The sequence below is a fragment of the Paroedura picta genome, chromosome 7, assembly GCF_049243985.1.
Source record: "Paroedura picta isolate Pp20150507F chromosome 7, Ppicta_v3.0, whole genome shotgun sequence".
Classification (NCBI taxonomy): Eukaryota; Metazoa; Chordata; class Lepidosauria; order Squamata; family Gekkonidae; genus Paroedura; species Paroedura picta.
The window spans coordinates 86967619-86988896 of record NC_135375.1 but is presented as its reverse complement, the minus strand read 5'-3'; the positions used below and the strand labels follow the sequence as shown (position 1 = coordinate 86988896).

Here is a 21278-nt window from a genome sequence, read left to right as displayed (position 1 = left end):
ATAATTAGGCCAGGGGACTTTCTAACCTAGCTGCGGCTGGACGTAGAACCAGGGATGAACTTAAAAGAATTAATTAGGTAGGGCTTGTTCTAAGGTATAACTGTACAACCCAAAGACTCCTCTCCCCAGTTATGAACTGAACATGTAATTGTCCCTTTAAGGATCCTATGTGTGTCTCCCGCCCCCAAGCAAAGTAGGGCAGAGGATCCTCTTAGACACAATCATAATTGGGAAAGATTTGAAAGTTTCCAACCTGTCACAGTCCATCTTGACCCACTAAATGATGCAAATGCATATAGTGTTCATCTCTTGGAATGACTCCCTAACAGGAGAGGCAACTGTAAACTCGGGAGATTTGAAGAACATGTCCCAGCAGTCTGGGATATCTAAAAATGGGGAATCAATATTCAGTCCGTTCAATCCAGTGAAGGACCAGGGGGACAGCTTCTAAAACTACAAAAGATCCTCCTGTTCCAGACCCTTGTACAGTTCTGAGACATTTATTGCTTTAGAGGAAGAATGATTAATTGGAGTAATAAATGGCTTATAAAGGAGGATCTAACATCCCTTCTAAATTTACACCGTATATCAATTGATTTAAAATATGAATTATCCAGCAAACTTTTTTTTAAAAGATCAGTTTTATTTTACTTCCCAAACATTCCATATTTAATTTTGTCAAATCAGGAGTAGTTTTATAGGTATGGTGTTTTCCCTCAGCATCCCCTTAAAAGCACAGTAGTCACCTCTCTCCTCCCCCCTAAGTTTTCCTTGAATTTGTCTTTCAAATTATCTAACTTATCATTATTATCATCTTCCTACATAAAAACTGCATAGTCCTTCTAACGATATACCACTCTGATTGCCCTCACTGGGAGACATGCCCCCAATAGGGTGATGGCAGTCCCCAACAGAGGGACAATTAGAGGCTCTTCCCCACCCACCACTGCTCCATGCCTCTTCCAAGCATTTGCTATGAGGAGGAAGAACAGCCAGGAGGTAAGTACAGGAGTTGGGGATGACTGTCCATTCACACCCCATGCCCTCCTGGCCAAGCAGGGAAGACTGACAAGGTGCATTCTGTGGTGGCCACACGACTCTCACTGGGCTCCTAGCCACCAGGGGAGGATGGGGAAGGCCATCTGAGTGACGTCTGTGGCAGCTACACTGCTCTTCCTGACTACCTACCCACTGGGGGAGCTGCCAGAGTCTCCAGCCCATTTTTAAAATGGGCTTTCCTACTTAGTTATATAAAAACAGAAATCTGTAGGACATTAATAGCCAAGAAGGAGGGTTCTAAAGCTCCAGCAATTCCACTGACTGACTTAACAGAACTCTCAACTCCACAAGTGATGAGAAAACAGTGCTTGAACCACAAAGGAATCCAGATGGCGACTTGAGCAGATGCTCTGTTAAAGCTCTGTTTGCTTTGCTTTTTCAAAGTCCTGTGGCCGCACCCCCCCCCCCCCCCCCGTTGATTAACTGCTCAAATCCAGTTTTCAGACTGCTGCTTTGGCTACAAGAAAAGTTTCAGAGTGCTGCCTTTAATGTTTTGGACTCTGGGATTCTTGACTCCTACCACAAAACTTGTAAGAAGCAGCAAACAGGAGTGTCTTTTCAAAACAAGGCAACTAGGGAGCAATAACTGCTCTACCCCTTAACTGTTTGTGATAGGAAGAAGAAGAAGAAGAAGAAGAAGAAGAAGAAGAAGAAGAAGAGTTGGTTCTTATATGCCGCTTTTCCCTACCCGAAGTAGGCTCAAAGCGGCTTACGGTCGCCTTCCCATTCCTCTCCCCACAACAGACACCCTGTGAGGTAGGTGAGGCTGAGAGAGCCCCGATATCACTGCTCCATCAGAACAATTGTGGGACTAAAGAATGAAACAACTAAAGAACTCCAGGTATGAAGGAAGGTCCTAACCTCCTTGCACCTGAGTCTCCTATCCTCAGCTGTTGGTTATTGAGTACTTTCATCTTTAATTTTGTCAAATCAGGAATGGTTTCATAGCCATGGAGTCTTCCTTCAGCATTCTTTCAAAAACATCGCTCCCCCCCAAAGCCTGCCTTTAATTTGTCTCCCAAAGTATTTAAATTCTCTAAAAAATAAATCAGTAGATTTAGTTAACAGGCAGGGCGCCAAATCTCGAGATTCCACTGATTGACTTAACTGAACCATCAATGCCAGAGGAGGTCAGAAATGAATGAATCACAAGGGTGAAGAAAAATCAAAATTGCACCCAATATATTTGAAGGAAATTGATCCTGGATGCGATTAATGGAAGATTTAATTTTTTCTGAGGCTTGTCCTCTTAAAGAGCAAAATGATATTATCTAGTGGTGTGAACAATTACCACTTAATTAAGGTCTAACAAAGGAACACCACTAAACCTGCTAACAATGAAAAGACAAAGTGTAGGGATGAAAGTACATACACAACACAGGTATCTGGAGAAAAGGGAATCTTCTCTCCCTCTCTCTCTTTTTTCTTCCTGGGGCTTCTCCAGACCCCAGCCTTTATTCAGTACATTTTGATTACACACTCTTTGCATAGGTAGACTTTGTTACACACTCTTATCACAGCTAGACTCTCTGACCTCTGTGTTTGCCCGGAAAAGGACACAAGGACCAGCTATCCACATATCTTAATCCCTGCAGACTCCAGGATTTCATTCACGTATACAAGACTAGCAATCAGTATCGGGGTGCGCTCTGTTAATCCATTCAGCTCCCATTGCAAAGAGTGCAGAATTAATTGGATTGCCATTTAGTAAAAAATCCTAGTCCAGAGAGGTAAGGAAACAACCCATGAGGAAATCAGGACCCCCCCCCCCCCACACACATTCTTAGTAGAGCCAGGAGAGGGATTATTCCCTTTCTTGTTAAGAAACTTGCTTCAGTGTCTAATGCTAGCCTGAAATTTCTTTTACTCAAGGGCCTAAACATCAGTGTGTAGATGTGTCTTACTGTAAGAGATGGTAAGAAATCAAAATGACTATTAATTTTTTAAAAAAGGACAAACCAAGATATTTCTTTTGGAAAATAGATCTAATTATAAATGGTCTTTGTACACCCCCCCAACAGATTTCCCCCAACAAACAAAGGCTAGAAAGAACAATGAGGGGAGCTTGAGAGAGCCTCTGTACTGTTAGTATAGAACAGCTAAGTGCTTTGGAATCAATTCAGCAGTAGTCTCAAAAAGGGATTCTAAATAATGGTTTTAATAGAAGGCAATCAAAGCAGTTAGTATGAGTCTGTTAATCTAATGTCAGATGGGTAAAAAACAGTCCAGTCAGTTGAAATAAAGAGGTGAAGAGGCGCCAGGGAGTTCTTTACTGGGTCAGCCTGTCTGCAAAATTTGTCAGTCTATTCCCCGCCCCCCAATACAAAACAGACAAAGCAGCTGTTGGTGGGATGATGAATAACTAGACCAAAGCTGGTCTGGTGGGCAAAATGCCTAGGTTCAGCATCTTAGCCATGTCAAGCAACCCCCTTAAATAATACACACATATGCAATTCACATCAGGCTGTAGATGCTATATATCGTGATCCATGATTACTGTGCAATTCTCGTCACGAAAAAAGGGCAGGTTTCATAATAATTGGACATTAGCTTGGCTGCTGTTGAGACTAGGATGCCATTTTGCGAATCATATAGTTCAAGATGCCCCCATTCCGGAAATAAGTGAGTTCCACATCTGTGTCAAACCTCATGACAGCCTGGAAGGTCTTCCCTGTATCGAGCTGTTGAAAGAGGAGCAAAAGTTGAAACTGTTTGCAAACTCAGTGGTCACTGTCCCCTCGGAAAAAGAGAGGGGGAATTGACATACCATTTGCAACTTGAGCACCACCAGATCTGAGTGATGATGACAAGAACCCTAAGAGGCACTTGAGGTAAACTAAAGGCTTTGGAAAGGAGACACAAGTGTCATGCAAGCTGACCCTTTGGCTTGCAAAGGGGGACTATTGTTTGAGGATCAAAAGTTACCATTTTTGGAGATTATAACAATACTACTAGTGTGGTGCTTTGATTCTTGGCCTATAGTTCTGAACCACCTTTTTGAGCCTTTGGACACAGGGGAAATTCTGCACAAATTGGCTGCTGCAGAAGGCGGAGCCAGTCACAAAATGACTGCCACAGAATAATTTCAGTAATACGTTGCAGATTTTTGAGCTGTGATGGCAGCTGCTGCAAAAAATGCTTTAAAAAATCTGCACAGTCAATCAAATCTCCAGTAGCCAGTCAGAAGCCTTAGTGGGGGAAAGCCTTACCTAGTACCACCCACTTCCAACTGTGGTGCCTGATTCTGGGTGTGATTGGCCAAAGTGGTTTATTTTCTGTTGGAAGCTCAAGTGTTCCTCAAGTGGCTTTTCACAGCGAGAAATAACCATCAAACTACACATGGAATAACAGCCATTCTTAATACTTAATTCTTAATAAATAATCTTGCTTGTCCTAGGTGATCAAAGCACCTAGGCAATTTTTACAACCACTATGTAAAGTAGACAAAGTACTACAATCAATGCAATCTTGTGTGTAGAGGGGATGGAGCTAATAGATTGTGCTGTGCTGTAGACCACCCAGCACATTCTTCTGGAAAGGTGCTAAAGCCCCAACAAGGTACTTGTAGGTGAATGCTAGGACAGATTCTGCTTCTATTTAAGAAAAGAAATATAGCTGGCAAGTGAAATAAGTGGGCAGTACACCTGGAAGCTTGGCTCTGCAAAGGAATTCTCTTCCTTGGTCAACAGGCCTTAAATTGATTGCCTTAATAATATGTGGTATGTACTACAAAGAATAGTTTGGTGAGGACTGCCATGGAAACCTCTTGTAATCCTATCTTTTGTTGGCATCTGAGCCGAAATGTTCAGGGATTACCATCCACCCTGCAGACTGAGAAAAAGCTTGCAAGAACAAGTCCCTTAGAAACGGGATAAAAAAGGCAAGAGCAATGAACAGTTCTCGCTTGAAAGGTGCCATTTGAGTGACAGTACTACAGTTTCCGTAGTCGTCCTTTTCCTCCACTTTCCCTCTCCCCTTCTCCACTCTTTCACCTCGTGTCTGTTTTTCCTCTTCTCTTCATGCCCATCTTCTCTCTCCTCCATTCCTCTTCCCACGTCCCTGGGCTGTCAGATATCCTTCATCCCTCTCTGCGTCCGGTCCCATCTGTTGGGCCGAGCCCCCTTTTATCCTCCTCCTCCTCCTCCTCCGTTTCCTGGCAGCCCCAGGTCTGCCCCACCCAAATTTATCAAGAGCCGAGCCTCGTGGCTTGCTGTTGACCCATCATGCCCCGGGACGGGCGATCAGGAATCATGCTGCCCACCCACTGTTGGCCTGCATGTTCCAGGGTCAGGGCAGAGGCAGCCAGGCTAAGGATGTGGTGGCTACTACCACCATACCTCCCAAGGCTTGCGGGTTGTTCTGCTTGTGGCCAGACAGTCTGTGGTGGCAGCCTCCATTCCCCCTGCTCTTTCACTGCCGCGGCTTCTGTCTTAGTCACCAAAGGATCCCCCCTCTTCTCCGTTAGCGGTGAGTGCCGGGTGGGTTGGCTGAGTGGCTGGGCAGGGCAGGGGTAATAGAGTCCGAGCTCCTGCTCCCAGCCGGGAGCCCCGGAAGCTCCTAACATACCCATCAATGGCTGCCTGCAAAACCAGTAGTTGTTAAGAGCAATAGACTCTGATCTGGAGAACTTGGTTCGATTCCCCACTCCTCCCTTTCTTCCAGTGGGGTGACCTAACCCTTGTGCTAGTTCTCCTAGAACTGTTCTTGCAGTTCTATCTGAGCTCACCCCACCTACCTCACAGGGTGTCTGTTGTGGGGAAAGGAAGATAAAAGTATTTGTAATCCGCTCTGGGTAGTGGAAAGTGGGATATAAAAACCAGGTCTTCTTCTAGCATGTCTACTTACTTTGATCTGTACATTCATTCTGGGCACCAGCTCTTCAGGAATGATGATTGTGTAACGTTCCCGACCCGTCAGCCCTAGAGTCTCGGCATCCTGGCCCGGCAAATACTGCAGCGGAATCACTCCCATTCCTACCAGGTTGCTGCGATGAATGCGTTCGTAGCTCTCTGCAAGGACTGCCTTGATGCCCTGGGGAACAGAAACCCACTATTCACAATTGCCTAAGTGCTTCACTGAAAACTCTCAAGATTGCTTCAGAAAACAGTGTAAGCTGTCAATGCTCTCTATTTCCCCACCCCCACTGCAGCCATCCAGGCTTTCCTGCCATCTGTCCCAAGATCTGGGAGCACAGCAGGTTTGACAGATTGGAAAAGAGCCTTTGAGATGCACAAATACACTTGTTCTGTGGGGAAGCAGGAGGGAAAACGTGCTGCGCACTGAGGGGCGGATCCACCTGTGCAGAAATGACCAGAGATAATATGAAGAACTAAGATTAAACAATCAGGGGTGCCTCTGCAAATTCATTTACAAGGCAATAGGTATGTTGGTGGCAACTTCTAGGACCTTCTAAAAATACAGCATTTGGGTTTTATGTAACAAAAGGCACTTAACGACAACTCTGGGATTTCTCTCATTAAGCTGCCTCTCAAACAAACACTCTCTTTTGCCAGAATTGGAAGTGCTCCTCAGGCATTCAGCCATGTATTTCCTGAATGCACATGAAGGATAACAGGGTTATACCCTCTAGCTTCATGCTCCAATATCTGCACACCCAGGGAAATGTCTTCAGGTAAGCATATTCACCTGTACATAAATGGACAACTCTAAGAAATCCAGGCCTGCTTCTTAGAGGGTTCCCACTTGAATGGAGGAAGATCCACTCATACACAAACATGGATGTAGGGTCTCATTGTGGGCACTTGGCTGAATGTACAGACCTCAGGGTAGGGCAAATGGGCATGATCCTACTTCCCTCTGTCTATTTAATGAATCTATGGGCAAACATCTAGCAAGGGATAATAAGAGGGATTACATCTTCAAATTCATATCGACAAGAGCACTCCCAACAATTTTAGCAGATTAGTGATAGCTAATCTCTTTCCAAAGTACTTTGTGGTTAGGGGTGGGAAACCTGAGTGATGCGATTCTGCAGACAACAGGCCCCCCAAACACATGTTGCAAGTCTAGCTGGGGGAGAGTAAACCTCTCCAATTTCAAATACCACCACTAAGAATCCAGTTCTTTAGTTCTGTTTTCCTGCTTAGAGAGATCCATAGGACAAGCCATATTCTTTTATTTGTTGTTGTTGTTAGGTGCGAAGTCGTGTCCGACCCATCGGGACCCCATGGACAATGATCCTCCAGGCCTTCCTGTCCTCTAACATTCCCCGGAGTCCATTTAAGTTTGCACCTACTGCTTCAGTGACTCCATCCAGCCACCTCATTCTCTGTCGCACCCTTCTTCTTTTGCCCTCGATCGCTCCCAGCATTAGGCTCTTCTCCAGGGAGTCCTTCCTTCTCATGAGGTGGCCAAAGTATTTCAGTTTCATCTTCAGGATCTGGCCTTCTAAGGAGCAGTCAGGGCTGATCTCCTCTAGGACTGACCGGTTTGTTCGCCTTGCAGTCTAAGTCAGCGGTCCCCAACCTTCTTGTAGTCAGGGACCGCCTCCGAGGGTGGGAGAGAGCCGGCGGCCTGGCCGCCGCAGCTGCATATAAATGTGCACGCGCAGTTGCTGCGCATGCACGTTTTCGCCACTAGGTGGCACTAACGCGCACACGCGGAGCTGCCACACATGCGCATTTTCGCCAGCAGGGGGCGCAAACACGCATGCGCGGCAGCTCTTGCCTCTTCCCCCCTCTCACTGAGGGGGGGGGGGAGGCAGGCGCGGCCACTGGCGGCCCGTTACCATGGCCTTTGCGGCCCGGTACCGGGCCGCAGACCGGGGGTTAAGGACCCCTGGTCCAAGGGACTTGCAATAGTCTTTTCCCGCACTAGAGTTCAAAAGCCTCAATTCTTTGACGCTCGGCTTTCCTTTTGGTCCAACTTTCGCAGCCATACATTGCAACTGGGAAGACCAAGGCCTTGACTAAACACACTTTTGTTGGCAGGGTGATGTCTTTGCTTTTTAGGATGCTGTCTAGATTTGCCATAGCTTTCCTCCCCAGGAGCAAGCGTGTTTTAATTTCTTTGCTGCAGTCCCCCTCTGCAGTGATCTTGGAGCCCAGGAAAATAAAATCTGTCACTATCAAAGAAGATACATCCATGGCTCCCTAAAGTCTCCTGTTTCCTTACTCTTTAGTATTTAAACATGGTTTTTGGTCTGTTTTCTTCCTTTAGTATTGTGGTCTTTCTAACGTCAACAGAATGATGGTTGCTGATTTATAATCTTGCCTTTCTGTAGAAATTACATAGGAAGAGGATTTTTTATGGAAACTATGCAGGAAGGGTATAGAAGCAACACTTATGCTTGGCCCCCCTGCCCTGGAGCCAAGTGCACTGCTGAGCAGAATAACCACGACCCCTTGCACGTGGTACCTGCCCTTCACATGGAACACGAGCCACATGGAAACACCATGCAAAAGCTACAACCTTGCCATAGAGCTGCTCCAAATTTATATTGGAATGATGACTGAATGACTAATGGGGGAAAGACAGTTAAGTTTCCAGCAGTTTCCAAACTCCAACATAAAACCAAAAGTCCAAATTGAATTAATTTCATAAAGTTGAATGCAAGACTGCAAAAGTTCAGCTTGTATTAAGTTTAGTATCAGCTGCTAACTTTGCAAAGAAATGCAGGTTTAATAACAACCTCTGTCTGGATTATTTTATTTTATATTAAACAAAAAGGACAAAAACTGCCAGGTGATGAATGATTGATTTTACAAAGTCCCTACAACAGCCTTTTTCAACCTCTTGATCTTGGAGGAGCCCTTGAAATAATTCTGCAAGCTTTGAAGAGTGTTGAAAGTGCTGTCAACTTGCCATGCCTCCTTGCCACACCCCTGGAAGTGACATCACCACCCATGTTAACTGGCAGGCTTGAAGGGGAATTGGAGGGGGGGGCAGCTTTAAATGGGAGTAGGCATGCAGGCTTCACCCCCTCCCCGGTGATGCTATGCACATGCTACATGATAAACAAACAAACAAACAGTGCTGGGTACAGTCCATTCTTTCTTTATCCTTGGATAATTTTATATAAATATCTGTTCCACTTAATATTTCTGGTCAGGCCTTGGAGGAGGAGAGTGTCTCATGTCTGTCCTGCCCCTAAGTGCCTCTTCCTCCAGCTGGATTGCCTGTCTGTCCAACGGACAGCCAATCGCCTTCCATCCCCCCTTAAGGCTTGGAGGCTGCAGATCACTGCTGTGTGAGAGCTGCCCCTGCCAGGGAATTCCTGGCAGCTGCTGCAGCCTTTCCAGGTCCTGGGGAGAGGGGGAGGCCATCTGCAGAGTTCTTCCACTATCCCCCTAATCTAGTGTCCATTGTATTCCTGAATGCAATGGGCTTGGCCCCTAGTTTATTATAACTAAAAATGTACATAATGCAGCTTGTCCACAGATGATCTCCCTTATCCTCATTTAGCAGTAAATGATTTCATAAATGTTAATTCCTATATTAGTTAATTCAAAGGATTCAGGATTGCGGTTTTTAAAATGCTGCAATTTAAATGTGCCAAATTTTTATTGTTGCCCATCAGGCCCTGTCAACATCATTTTCATTACTTCTTGGGAAGGTTTCACTCACCAGCATAAAAGGCCCCTTGGCAGCCCAGTCCCGGGAGCTTCCAGAACCATATTCCTTGCCAGCCAGCACAACCATAGAGTGGCCTGCTTGCTGGTACCTTTCTGAAGCATCAAACACATCCAACTAGAAAACAAGACACAGTTGACTCCAGTTAGTGAGAACAGTGAAATTATGTGACAGGTACTGTGTGTTGGAATATGTAAGTGCATGGAGCAGAATATTAAGAGTGCATTAAGGGTGCAGGGGGCATCAGAGGAAATATATATTTAGTATAGTTAGAATAGGAACTTAAAATAATCTCTTCCAGTGTCCTGACTGGCTCAATGGGAGACTTCCTGCTTGTTTGAGCACACTTCCTTCCTGCTTGCCTCCAGAACAGAAGAATGAAGATAAAACAACTGTTAGACAGTTAGCTAGATCTATCGTTCCTCTTTCTTTAAAGACTTTGTTTCTATCTACTTAATAAAATGACTTGATTCTTTAAAATAATATTTTCATATAACAGAACAGAAATAGAGAAAGAGAAAAGCCATTCAGAAACGATTTGATTCTTTTAAGCATCCTTGTGCTCTGATCCTCTCTGCAAATTTAAACTCTGCCAACAATAAATTCTAATGCTTTATGTAGTGAGCCATGCTTGACATAAACAGAAGCTTGCAGCTCTTAAAAGACATGACAACATCTCAGCATCACACTTCACAGATAGGAAGCCTCTTTTAGTGGGACTGGAAACATCAGAGAAGCTTCCATAAGACTCCAGATTTCAGCACGTTCAATGAACAAACTTTGTTCTTGACAAACTAGAGTAGTTTCTGGGAGAGGGGGAAAAAGCAATTGCCACCTTATCCACCAATATTATAACCCAGCATTTCTTGAGCCAACTGCCTACAGTTTTCAGAATACATTCTTGTGTGTGTGTCAAGAGTTAATATTATGTGCTTCCACAGCTGGGAAATACAGTGATGCTGTATTTCAGGCTTTTTCAATCAGGGTTTCATGAAACCCTGGGGTTTCTTGATGACACTAGAAGGGTTTCCTTAATGTTTGAGGGCTAATTAATTTATATATTTGTTAAAAAATTGTTAAACTTTTATTGGGTGATATGACCGTATATGGTCATGTCAATCTGCCCTACCCTCCCAAAATGACCAATGATGGGCCCAGAAGGGCTGGGAAGGGGAAGGGCCCCCCGGAGGACATGTATACAGCTATGCATCCCAAAGAGATTCTGCAGAACTGTGGCACTTCTGGGATTTTTCAAAGCCTGAAGAATGTTTAGGGGTATCTTAATGGCAGACTCAAGTTGAGAAAGACTCTATTCAGACCATGCACACTGGGGTAGGAGGGTCATGGATAGTTTGTGGTCCAGGTTTGATACTTGCAAATATAACACATGAAAATGTCTTATGTCAATCAATTGCTGTTTATGCAGCTCAAGAGCAGCTTCATAATTCTGCCTGAGGGGCAACGTTTATGCTTCTGAGGTAAAAAGTGAGCCATTCTTACCACTGTGAGCCTACTGCAACAGGGAGAATACTCACGGTTTCTTCTGAAGGGAAATGAATGGTTTGGGGTGCCTGTTTGCTGAGAAATTTGTTCAGTAAGCGTATGTTTGCGAAAGTTCCTCTTGCCATAACAGCATCATTGCCCCGGCGCGAACCATACGAGTTGAACTCTCTCGGGGTTAATCTATAAAGACAAAAAGGTTCTGTTTTAAGGATTGAGGCACTTGGGAATGTTCAGCCTGGAGAAAAGGAGGTTGAGAGGGGACATGATAGCCCTCTTTAAGTATTTGAAAGGTGGCCACTTGGAGGAGGGCAGGAAGCTGTTTCCGTTGGCTGCAGAGGAGAGGACACGCAGTAATGGGTTTAAACTACAAGTACAACGATATAGGCTAGATATCAGGAAAAATTTTTCACAGTCAGAGTAGTTCAGCAGTGGAATAGGCTGCCTAAGGTGGTGGTGAGCTCCCCTTCACTGGCAGTCTTCAAGCAAAGGTTGGATACACACTTTTCTTGGATGCTTTAGGATGCTTAGGGCTGATCCTGCGTAGAGCAGAGGGTTGGACTAGATGGCCTGTATGGCCCCTTCCAACTCTATGATTCTTAAGCCGAAGTGAGGGGAACAGGAGCCAGTATGGTGTAGTGCTTGGAGTGATGGACTAGAGGCCAGGAGATTCTGCCATGAAGCTCACTGGGTGGACTGTGGGCCAGACACTCTCTCTCAGACTGACCTCTCTCACAGGAATGGCACGGGGAAAATTGTGGGTTGGAGTCCCCATGAATGTTGCCTTGAGCTCCTTGAATCAGTACCATTAATAAAAAACACCTCCTTTAAAAATTAGCCCCTGTGAGGGCTGAACAGAACCTGGACAGGTTTTCTATCTGTGGATGGATTTTTGGCAGGGAGACCCAGATGTTGTTCTTCTGGACTCAACCATAAGTCTGGAAGAACAGCTCCCTTTTACAAGACTTCCAGAATGGTTCGTTAGACTGAACATATATGAGACGGGCCCAAGATTACCCAGTAAGTTTCTGTTGCAGAAGAGGGATTCAACCTAATCACTATATCATACTAAGACAAACAAGGTTGTTACGGAAAACAAAGGAAATTATCTAAATGAGAGGGGAGAAAAAGAAGGAAAACCAAACTCAAAAGGACTCCACCCTTCCCCAAACATATCCAGTGACTCTTGACTTACCCTCTGCTGGTTAGGTAACGTGCAGCAGGACTGTTCCTTGCTATATTCCCAGCTGGAGATATGTGATCAGTGGTCACAGAATCTCCAAGATTTAGCAGGACATAGGCATCGACTATGGATTTAGGAGGCTGAAGCTCCAAAGTCTAAAATTATAACAAAGCAAAAACACCATACATATTCAAGTAACAGAATTTTGTAGAAGAGTTAATGTACAAAGGCAGCAAAGGGAAGGCATATGAAAAGATAACCTTGCAAAATCTAACATGGTTTGATGACTATATATATTCTGACATCAATCACAGGCAGGCTTGTGCAGAAATCAGACAGAAGTAGGCTGGGATTTTAATCCCCAACTAAACCACAAGAGGGCCGAAAAAGCAGCAGCCAGAAACAAAGAGCAAAATGCTTGCAACTTCCTCTCTCACCCAGCACACACATAATGCATAGGACATGGTGCCAGCCACAGCAGTTACGCTATCCTAAGCCCACTGACTTCAGTGGATTTAGAAGGGCTAGAAAGATTATTCGGATTGTGCTGCAGGAGCCCTAAGTTCACATGCTTCTTCCCTCCCTATGCCATGTGCATGCCCTCCTTCCTTTCCTCTGAACATTAACCATGGTGCAACAGGACTGGAACTAACATGACTTAATTTCCTCTGCATCCCACCCTTTCATCTGTATCATTACATAACAGCCTATTTAGGACTGCAAAACACAAAATTAGAGTTAAAGCCTTGCAGAGAAAAAGTGGTTGTGCATTTATAACTGTTCTAGTCCATCTTTACTCCAAAGGGACCCCAAGTAGCTTACAATTTCATTTTTTAAAAGAATTTAAAGAAAGAAAAAAAAACCGTGACAAGCAAAAATCATTTGTGTTCAAAATACCTCTGTATCCTCTCAGCTTAAAAAAAATCAAGATATTTGCAAGACATACAGGCAATTTAACAAAAGAGTCAGCAGACAAAGACCGGAAACTAAACAGAAGGAAGAAGACTAGGCTACTTACCAGGTTTTCAAAAAATGGAGGAGATTTAATATATGTGGATTTTGGATTCCATGCATAGAGTGTGTCCGATGGGACATCTAGAGCATTCCAGGCTTTATTTACTGTCTGAAAGGAAATAAATGAGAACAGTGACATTTACGTAACACTTTGAATTAATCCATGACAGAGATATTGACAAAATGAACATTTCTCATCCAGCCCTGCAGGTGAGGAACATGGGGGCTTTCTGATCACAGCCTTCATGGTAGAGGAACTGGAATTGTAGCATCACTAATCTCAGAGCTGTGGCCTGCCCAAGTTCCCAAAGATAGTCTTCATTTTCCAAATGATTGCTCAAGAATGCAACGGGTGCTAGCAGCGCTCCACCTGCCCCCCGGCCCAAGGGCATGGCCAGCTACTTACCGAGATTTTCTGCAGGCGGGCGGGATGACAGGGCCAGAGTCAGGCCAGGTGGTGAGGCCAGTAGGGTGGAGGTGATTGGGCGGGTGAAGCTGAGTAGCACTGGAGTGGCCGCGGCAGTGTGTAGGTAGGGGCTGGCAGCGAGGCTTGGCAAGTGCCCCGTGGGCGGCCGAGTTGCTGGAAGCCCTGATGCCACCGGGTGACAAGCTGTTCCTGCTGATGGCCCCGCAGCCATGTGGGCTGGGGCGAGGCAGGAGGTATGCTGGCAACTGGGGTGACAGCCATGCAGGTAGGGGGGTCTGCGGCTGCAGCCAGAAGCCACAGTTATCGGCAGGCGAGGCAGGGCAGGAGCACCCTCCTCGGCTGCCAGGCAGGGTCTGGGCATAAGGGTGCCAGAGCACCTCACAGCTGGCTTCTGGGGGCGGGTGCTCCAAGGGCTGGCCCAATCTGGTTGGCCTGTGCAGACAGAACCACAGCTTGGACACCGGATGTGGTTGCCAACAGCGCTCCACCCACATAGGCTTTTCACAAATATTCAGGGGAACAATGATAAGGATACTTGCCCAAGCAACACTGGCACACCAGTAAAAGCTTGCTTGGACTGAGAACTGGACATGAGTTCAATCTTACTTGATTTCCCAATCTGTTTTATAGAAGCATTATTTCAGCTCAGACATAAATTGATTATCAGCCGCCTGTGCAGTTGGGAGGGACAAAGGGAGAGATATAACTGAACCTTCCACTGAGGCATTCTGGTTGAAAGGAGTAAAGTGTATAATACCTTGGTGTATGCCTCACCTCTATTTTCTGGTAGACCTCTTTAAACATCCCTGGAATCACATGCTGGCGCTCTATAGCTTGGATCTCCTCTCTCAAGGGCCAAATGTCTTTTAGAAAGACCTTCTTCCCTTTTGCATTGACACCTGCAATAAAATAAAAATCTTTACGTAAACAGCACACTTCCAAGGTCTCTGCTATAACAAAACACTCAAATGTACTGGGCATTCTTTCAGCTGAAGTATTTTTCTCTGCTTCTCTAGAAAATAATGTTCCTCAAAGCAGTTTGCAGACCATGAAGGTCACAAAGTACTAGAAAACGAAACCACAAAACCCAAACAATCAATCCTGTCAGTCCAAAATCCCAGCAGCGATAAAAAACGTATTTTGAAAAGATTTCTTGATAGAAACTTGGCTGATGGATTTCAAAAACCAGAGTCATTTATGTCCTCTCACTGTGGCAAAAAAATAATATTAAGTGCCACAGATTTTATGAATCATGGCCAAATTTCATTTTCCCTTTTCTCTTCATGTCTGAGGACAAATCACGGGGTTACACTAGCACAAGATGTTTCTAATAGATTAAGAATGATTTCATATATTGTCCCCACTAATATGACAACAGCTGGAAAAGAGGGCAAAAAGGGACAGATCTGAATCTCCCATTTATACGAAGATGAGGACCCCGGGCAACGGACTGAATGCCGCTGAAATGTTTTGCCCCATGCAATGTTAGGCTTTTTCAGAAGGTAAAAGAGAACAGTCCATGTGGGATATATTAACCAAAGTGGAAATCAAAGTGGACAAGTTGCTGGGGTCAGTAAGGGTGACCACCTGCCCCCTTGATCCCAATCAAGATGGTTACTCAAGATGAGTGACAAGCAGATAGGAGGCCCTCTGGGAGAAATTGTTCATCTCTCCCTAATTATCAAGGAGTTCCCGGAGGCATCGAAGGAGGCAGTGATTCATCTCTTGCTGAAAAAACCATTGCTGGACCTGGCCAGCTACCGCCGTTTCACATCTTGCATTTCTGGAAAAGGTAGTTGAAAGGGCCACGGTGGACCAGCTCCTGGTGTACCTAGAGGAAGCTTCAATGCTTGATCCATAGCAGTTGGGCTTCCATCCTGGCCACTGGGTAGAGATGGTGTTGGTCACCTTGGTGGATGATCTCTGGCACCAGCTGCATCAAGGCAGTTAGGCCATACTAGTGATGCTCAATATGTTGGCCACATTTGATGTGGTGGACTGTGTGTTACTGGCCCACTGCCTCACCAGGGCCAGGATTCAGGGGACGGCCCTTCAATGGCTGTGCTCCTTCTTCCGGAACCAGAGACAGAGGGTGGCTGTGGGGGAAGTCGGATCGCACCCCTATCAACTCCCTTGTGGGGTCCCACAGAGGGCAGTACTCTCCCCCACACTATTTAACATCTTTATGCACCCTCTTGGACAGCTGGTGTGGAGTTACAGGCTGGGGTGTTATCAATATGCAGATGACATCTGCAATATGCAGATGACTCTCTCCGCATGGACGGCCACCCAGAAACATTTGCCAGATGTTTGGAAGCCGTTGCTGGATGGTTAGAGCAGAGTCGCCTGAAACTCAACCCCTCAAAGACAGAGCAGGAAAGGGGCAGGACAGCAAGCGTGTCTTCGCTCCTTTGCTGGAGCACAGCTTACCATCTTACCCATGGCAAGGAATTTGGAGTGATTCTGGATGCCTCCCTTTCTATGGAGGCATGGGTCACAGGAGTAGCTTGCATGGTGTTTTACCATCTTCGCCAGGTGCGGCTATTAGCACCCTACCTGCTCCCAGACTGTTTGGCCACCTTGATCCATGCAACGGTCACAACTAGATTAGACTTCTGTCGCTCCATGCTGGCCTACCCTTGTCCTTTACCAGGAAACTCCAGCTGGTGCATAATACAGCTGCTAGGGCCCTCACTGGTACACCTTGGAGTGTCCACATCCAGTCTGTGCTGAGGCAGCTGCATTGGTTGCCAGTTGTGGCCAGAATCAGGTTCAAGGTCTTGGTTTTGACCTTTGTGGCTTGGGCCCTACCTATCTGAAGGACCACTTAACTGCTTATGCCCCCCCCCCCCCGCAGGGCACTGCACTCTGTGGGAGCTAATCTGTTAGACGTCCCTGGCCCCTGATAAATACGCCTGGCCTCAACCTGGGTCAGGACCTTTTCTTTCCTGACTCCGACCTGATAGAATGAGCTCCAGGAAGAGCTGAGGGCCCTGACAGAGGTGTCAAGGATCTGTAAAACAAACCTCTTCTGCCAGGTCTTTGGATGAGGCCAGGACTAAGATCTAGCCCCCACCGAAGGCTGTGCTATACCACCTTGCAACCTCCCTCAGGGATTAGCTGTGGGTAGAGGGATAGTTTTTAGCCATCTTGTTGCTGACGTTTTATAAGGTAGGGGTTTTTACTGGGTTTTATGTCTGACGTAACCTGCCTCAAGTCGTTCAAAAGACGCAGGATAAAAATCTAATAAATAGATAAATAATAAATAAATAACCAAGAAGGTTTTTGAACACCGAGTCCTCTGCATTTATGGCTGTTCTGTCATATTACAGAATTCATGCTCATAAATCACTTTCTATTGAAGCTCAGCTCATATTTTCTAGCCCTGAGGATGGCAAAGCCGAAGGACATACATCTGTCTGTACATGTGCACATCTGTTTATAAGAAAGAGCCAATCCTTTTTTTTTGTTTGTTTTTTGAATGAAACCAGGGACCAGTCCTGGATAAATGTGTATTTTCAACCACATGTTCAGTTAAACATGAGTTGGATTATGTAACACTTAGAATTATTCAACACTCATATACAAAAGGCAATCAAGTGCACACTCCACACAAACTGTATGTTTGTGTACCGTAACATGCAAACAGGGCTCAAGAATATACTAGCATGCAGGCAGTGACCAGAGAAAGTTCTGAAGCTGAATAAGGTCTCAAACCCTCTGGACTTCTAGCAAACCCAGAACAAATGATGCAAAACAGTGAAAAGTATAGAATAAATTATGCAAACTTGCTCTGTTTGAATAATGCACACTAGTTGCAGAAGTTAGACTGAATGGGGACAGAATTTTTCATGTGTGTACAACCTTTTAATGTATTACCTTCCCTTTTACAAACTGCTATTGTATAGTAGTGCTTCTAAAATTTTGGTCTAAATGACCGTAAATAAATAAATAGTCAGTAGTCACGTGTGTACACATGCATATTTCTGTGTAGAGTGCACAACTCTGACATTCCCTTAGAAGATGAAACGGAACTGTTTGGCCACTGTCCAGCCATTCTTGCTTTACTTGAAGGTTTGCAATTTTCTGCTTGGGTGAAGGAAGCAATTCATTTCACACAAGCAAGAGAGATACTATCTTAGATCGCATCAGTGTTGAAACATACCTTCTCTCTCTTTCTGTAACCTTCTATCTCATTTCCCATAAAATCCCCATAGACTTCTCCACCAATACACCCATAGCTGTAGTGGTGACACATCCCACCCCCCACCCCCCGCCATACACACACCTACTTTTAAAATTAATTTTAAAATTTCACATGCAATCTCCCCAGAGATCTGGATGAGGTAGGTCACAAAGTAAAAACAATGCAATAAAATCATTTACAAAATCAGCCTAAGAGTTATAATAATATAAATAGCTTGTGGACACCATAAAACAACATTCAGCAGCCAAAACTGATATCCACAGAACAGTCCTCAGGCTAGGAGATCATAAAAACAGCTTTAAAAATAGAACTTCTCAGTGAAAAGCTTTTGGCCTGGGGCCAGGCAAGACTCCAAGGGGCAGGCAATGCAAATGTGAGGTGCCACCACTGCAAAAGCCCTGCCTCTTGCTGTCACCTGTCTCTGTAGATAGCAGCACTGAGAATCCAAGCTAATCAGATAGATTGGATTTTCTTTCTATAACTTGGAATGAGGATCACATGGCATCAACTTTAACAGACAATAAATTGGCCATCCACCAAAGCTATGGCTGCCTCAAACCCTACTAGTCTAAATCTACTATTTTCCCCACTGGCCCACACCAGCTCAAAGGGTCAACACAAAGGATGAAGATCCCTGAAAACTGTTCTTGCTAACCATTACCTGAGGACTGTGAATATTGTGTGCTTGCTATGCAAAATGTATTCTCATTTTACTAGTCACAGGGAGAGACGGGAAGAAATGCAGGGTTCTAAAGTCATGCTCTCAACTGCTGGAAATAGAGCTCAGACTGAGAAACCTCTCATCTGAGAGACTTCTGCTAGTGTTGCTTACACATTTTCAAGCATGCGCTCAACACAATGAGGACTGGAAACAAGACTGTCTGAAAAATGGCAGCTGAATTGTTTGGGTGTATGACAGTCTCTGTGCTGAAGACCATATTCTGCAAGTTGTCTGTGCTCCAACAGAATTTTGGTATACCTGCTGCTTTGCAGGCAATTCTGAGTGTTTGTTGGTTGAGTCAGGAAGAGGAGAACAGAGACTTACCCTTTGATTTCCCCCTGCTATCCAACGTTTATATCCCAAGGCTTGTATTCCTCCTGACCATTGCCTCAACACTCATACTTAGAACTAGAAATGATAAGAGACACAAGGGAAAACACCACCTCTCTTGCTCTGATATCATTCCATGCCCCTCCTCTCCAGGTCACATCTAAAGCAACACAATGTGTGCCACAAAATGTTCACTCTGTCCATTTCCACATCTTCCTGATGGTCCTGGCTGCAGGAGGCCGTTCTGTGTCTCTTGTAACATCTAATTTAACTCTCACCAGCCTGTTCCTTAAAATCTGGGAAAACAGACCACACTTCTGTACATAGAAGGCTTAGCCCTTTTCAAGAACTAAATGTACGGCTGGTCTGAACCATTTCAGCCGACAAACAGTGACTTACTTGAATGAATTCCCACCAAAAGACATCCCCTACACAGAAAACTAGCAAGTTAGGGGGGAAAGGTTAGGCTTGAACCATTGCTCCCCAGCATTTCTAAACACAGGGGGAAACTTTTTTGGACTGAGAATTCAGTGATGTGATCCACTTCCCCCCTGTGAATGGTAAAGTCCCTGATACAGGTGCACTTCCTCATTAGGAACTAGGCCACCCAAATACACATGATTCCAAATTCTTTAAAACAGCAACTTCAGATTTCTTAAGTGATACCTTACCTAGGGGTTCCTTCTCAAAGTCAATTCTTATAGTCCCTGCGATAGCATAGGCTATTACCAAAGGTGGAGAGGCCAGGTAATTGGCACGAGTATTTGGATGGACCCGGCCTTCAAAGTTCCTGTTTCCAGACAGCACACCCACAGCTACAAGGTCTCCCTGTGCAAGAGAGAGAATGACATTCAAAATGGCTTCCATTTCTAATTTAACAAGCCTACAAAACCTGGACAGAGACAGAAAAATCATCACTGTGAACTGCCTAAAATGAATATATTCGGTTTTTCTCCCTTACAGACCATGGAGACACAAGACAAGTGTAGGCTAAACAGGTAGTGGTACTTCGTGAACAGAAGTTCAAATCTCAGTTTGGTCTAGCAGATGATGAGAAGATGTCTGTTTTCTGAAGGCCTATGTAACTAATGGCCCACTAAGTTGACTGCTGCCCCAAATCTATGTAACTTGTGCTTTCCAGGAGCTTGATGAGGACTGTTTTGACAGGCACAAGAATGCCACACACACAGATAAATTCTTTTTTTTGGGGGGGGGGGATGGTTATATTAGATCATTGCTAACAGGCCTGGAGAAAAATATCCTGTGTTTTCAATGTCTGGAAATTGGCAGCTGAAGCTTTTCATGGCATGGAGGGAAATACCATCCCATTAAGCCTTTACTAAAGGGACAAGCCATTTTTTTTTCTTCTTCAGGCCTGCTGGTAACTCTCTTGGGAGTCCACAAGTCATACAGGCCTGCTTTAATTCAAATGGCAAAAATGTATTCAGACTGCAGAACACTGACATATGAAACTTGTTCCTGCTTCATATCATCTTCAATTGCCAATGGCAGAGAACAGAGACACCCCTGGCCCCTCGCTCAGGAATGGCATATAATAATATTGAATCAAGGGATCCATTGCTAAAGCCAAAGTAATCTATGAACAATTTCCCAAGACGTTCTGCAGTGTGATGAGGGTTTCAACACAGCAAAAGCAGGTTGCAGTGTGGCCCACCTCAAACAGTGTTTCTGTGGCTTTTTTAATAAACTGTACATACTCTGGGCCTTTGGCATTTGTTATATGTTGATCTGATTTGTATTCTTAACAAGGTACTCACTTATTTTCTCATGTTTTGCTTTGTACTAACTCTCCCTACCAGCCGCCTAATTTTTGTGTATATTTTCTTTTACATTGGTATTTTACAACTGTTTTTAAATTACTATTTCCAGTGTCTATTCACATGTTATCAATACTTCTAGGGAAGTCAAAGGTAATGCTTTTTGTGTGTGTTGTCTTTTTGCATTTTATTTGTAAGGCACCTTGAGTGCAGTTTTAACTGAAAGGTGGGCAACGTCTCCCTAAATAAACCCACAGGAGAACATACTGAAGACAGCTTAGCAGTTGGATTGTACCTGAGTAATGGCTTCAACGACAGAGTCTGGTAGAGGTCCGCTGTTGCCAATGCAGGTCATACATCCGTAACCCACCACATCAAACCTGCAGAGACCATGAAATGCATGACCAGATACTTCTACTTAAGAACAAACATAACACACCTACCAAGAACAGCAGTTCCCAAATGGG

The 21278-nt window shown here is 44.8% G+C and overlaps 1 protein-coding gene across 2 annotated transcripts in view; it reads right to left on the bottom strand.

The window, feature by feature from the left end:
- Positions 1-2443: 2443 nt before the first annotated feature.
- ACO1 (aconitase 1) overlaps positions 2444-21278 on the bottom strand; it is a 59170-nt gene continuing 40335 nt past the window's right edge. For both annotated transcript variants that reach the window (XM_077345271.1, XM_077345272.1), the window contains 9 exons: positions 21107-21191; positions 19705-19861; positions 14550-14674; positions 13353-13457; positions 12347-12489; positions 11187-11334; positions 9646-9768; positions 5905-6090; positions 2444-3740 (listed from right to left, as the gene is read on the bottom strand). In XM_077345271.1, the coding sequence (XP_077201386.1) occupies positions 3627-3740; positions 5905-6090; positions 9646-9768; positions 11187-11334; positions 12347-12489; positions 13353-13457; positions 14550-14674; positions 19705-19861; positions 21107-21191 (1186 nt within the window). In that variant the 3' untranslated portion in view covers positions 2444-3626. The remainder of the gene's footprint in view (positions 3741-5904; positions 6091-9645; positions 9769-11186; positions 11335-12346; positions 12490-13352; positions 13458-14549; positions 14675-19704; positions 19862-21106; positions 21192-21278) is intronic.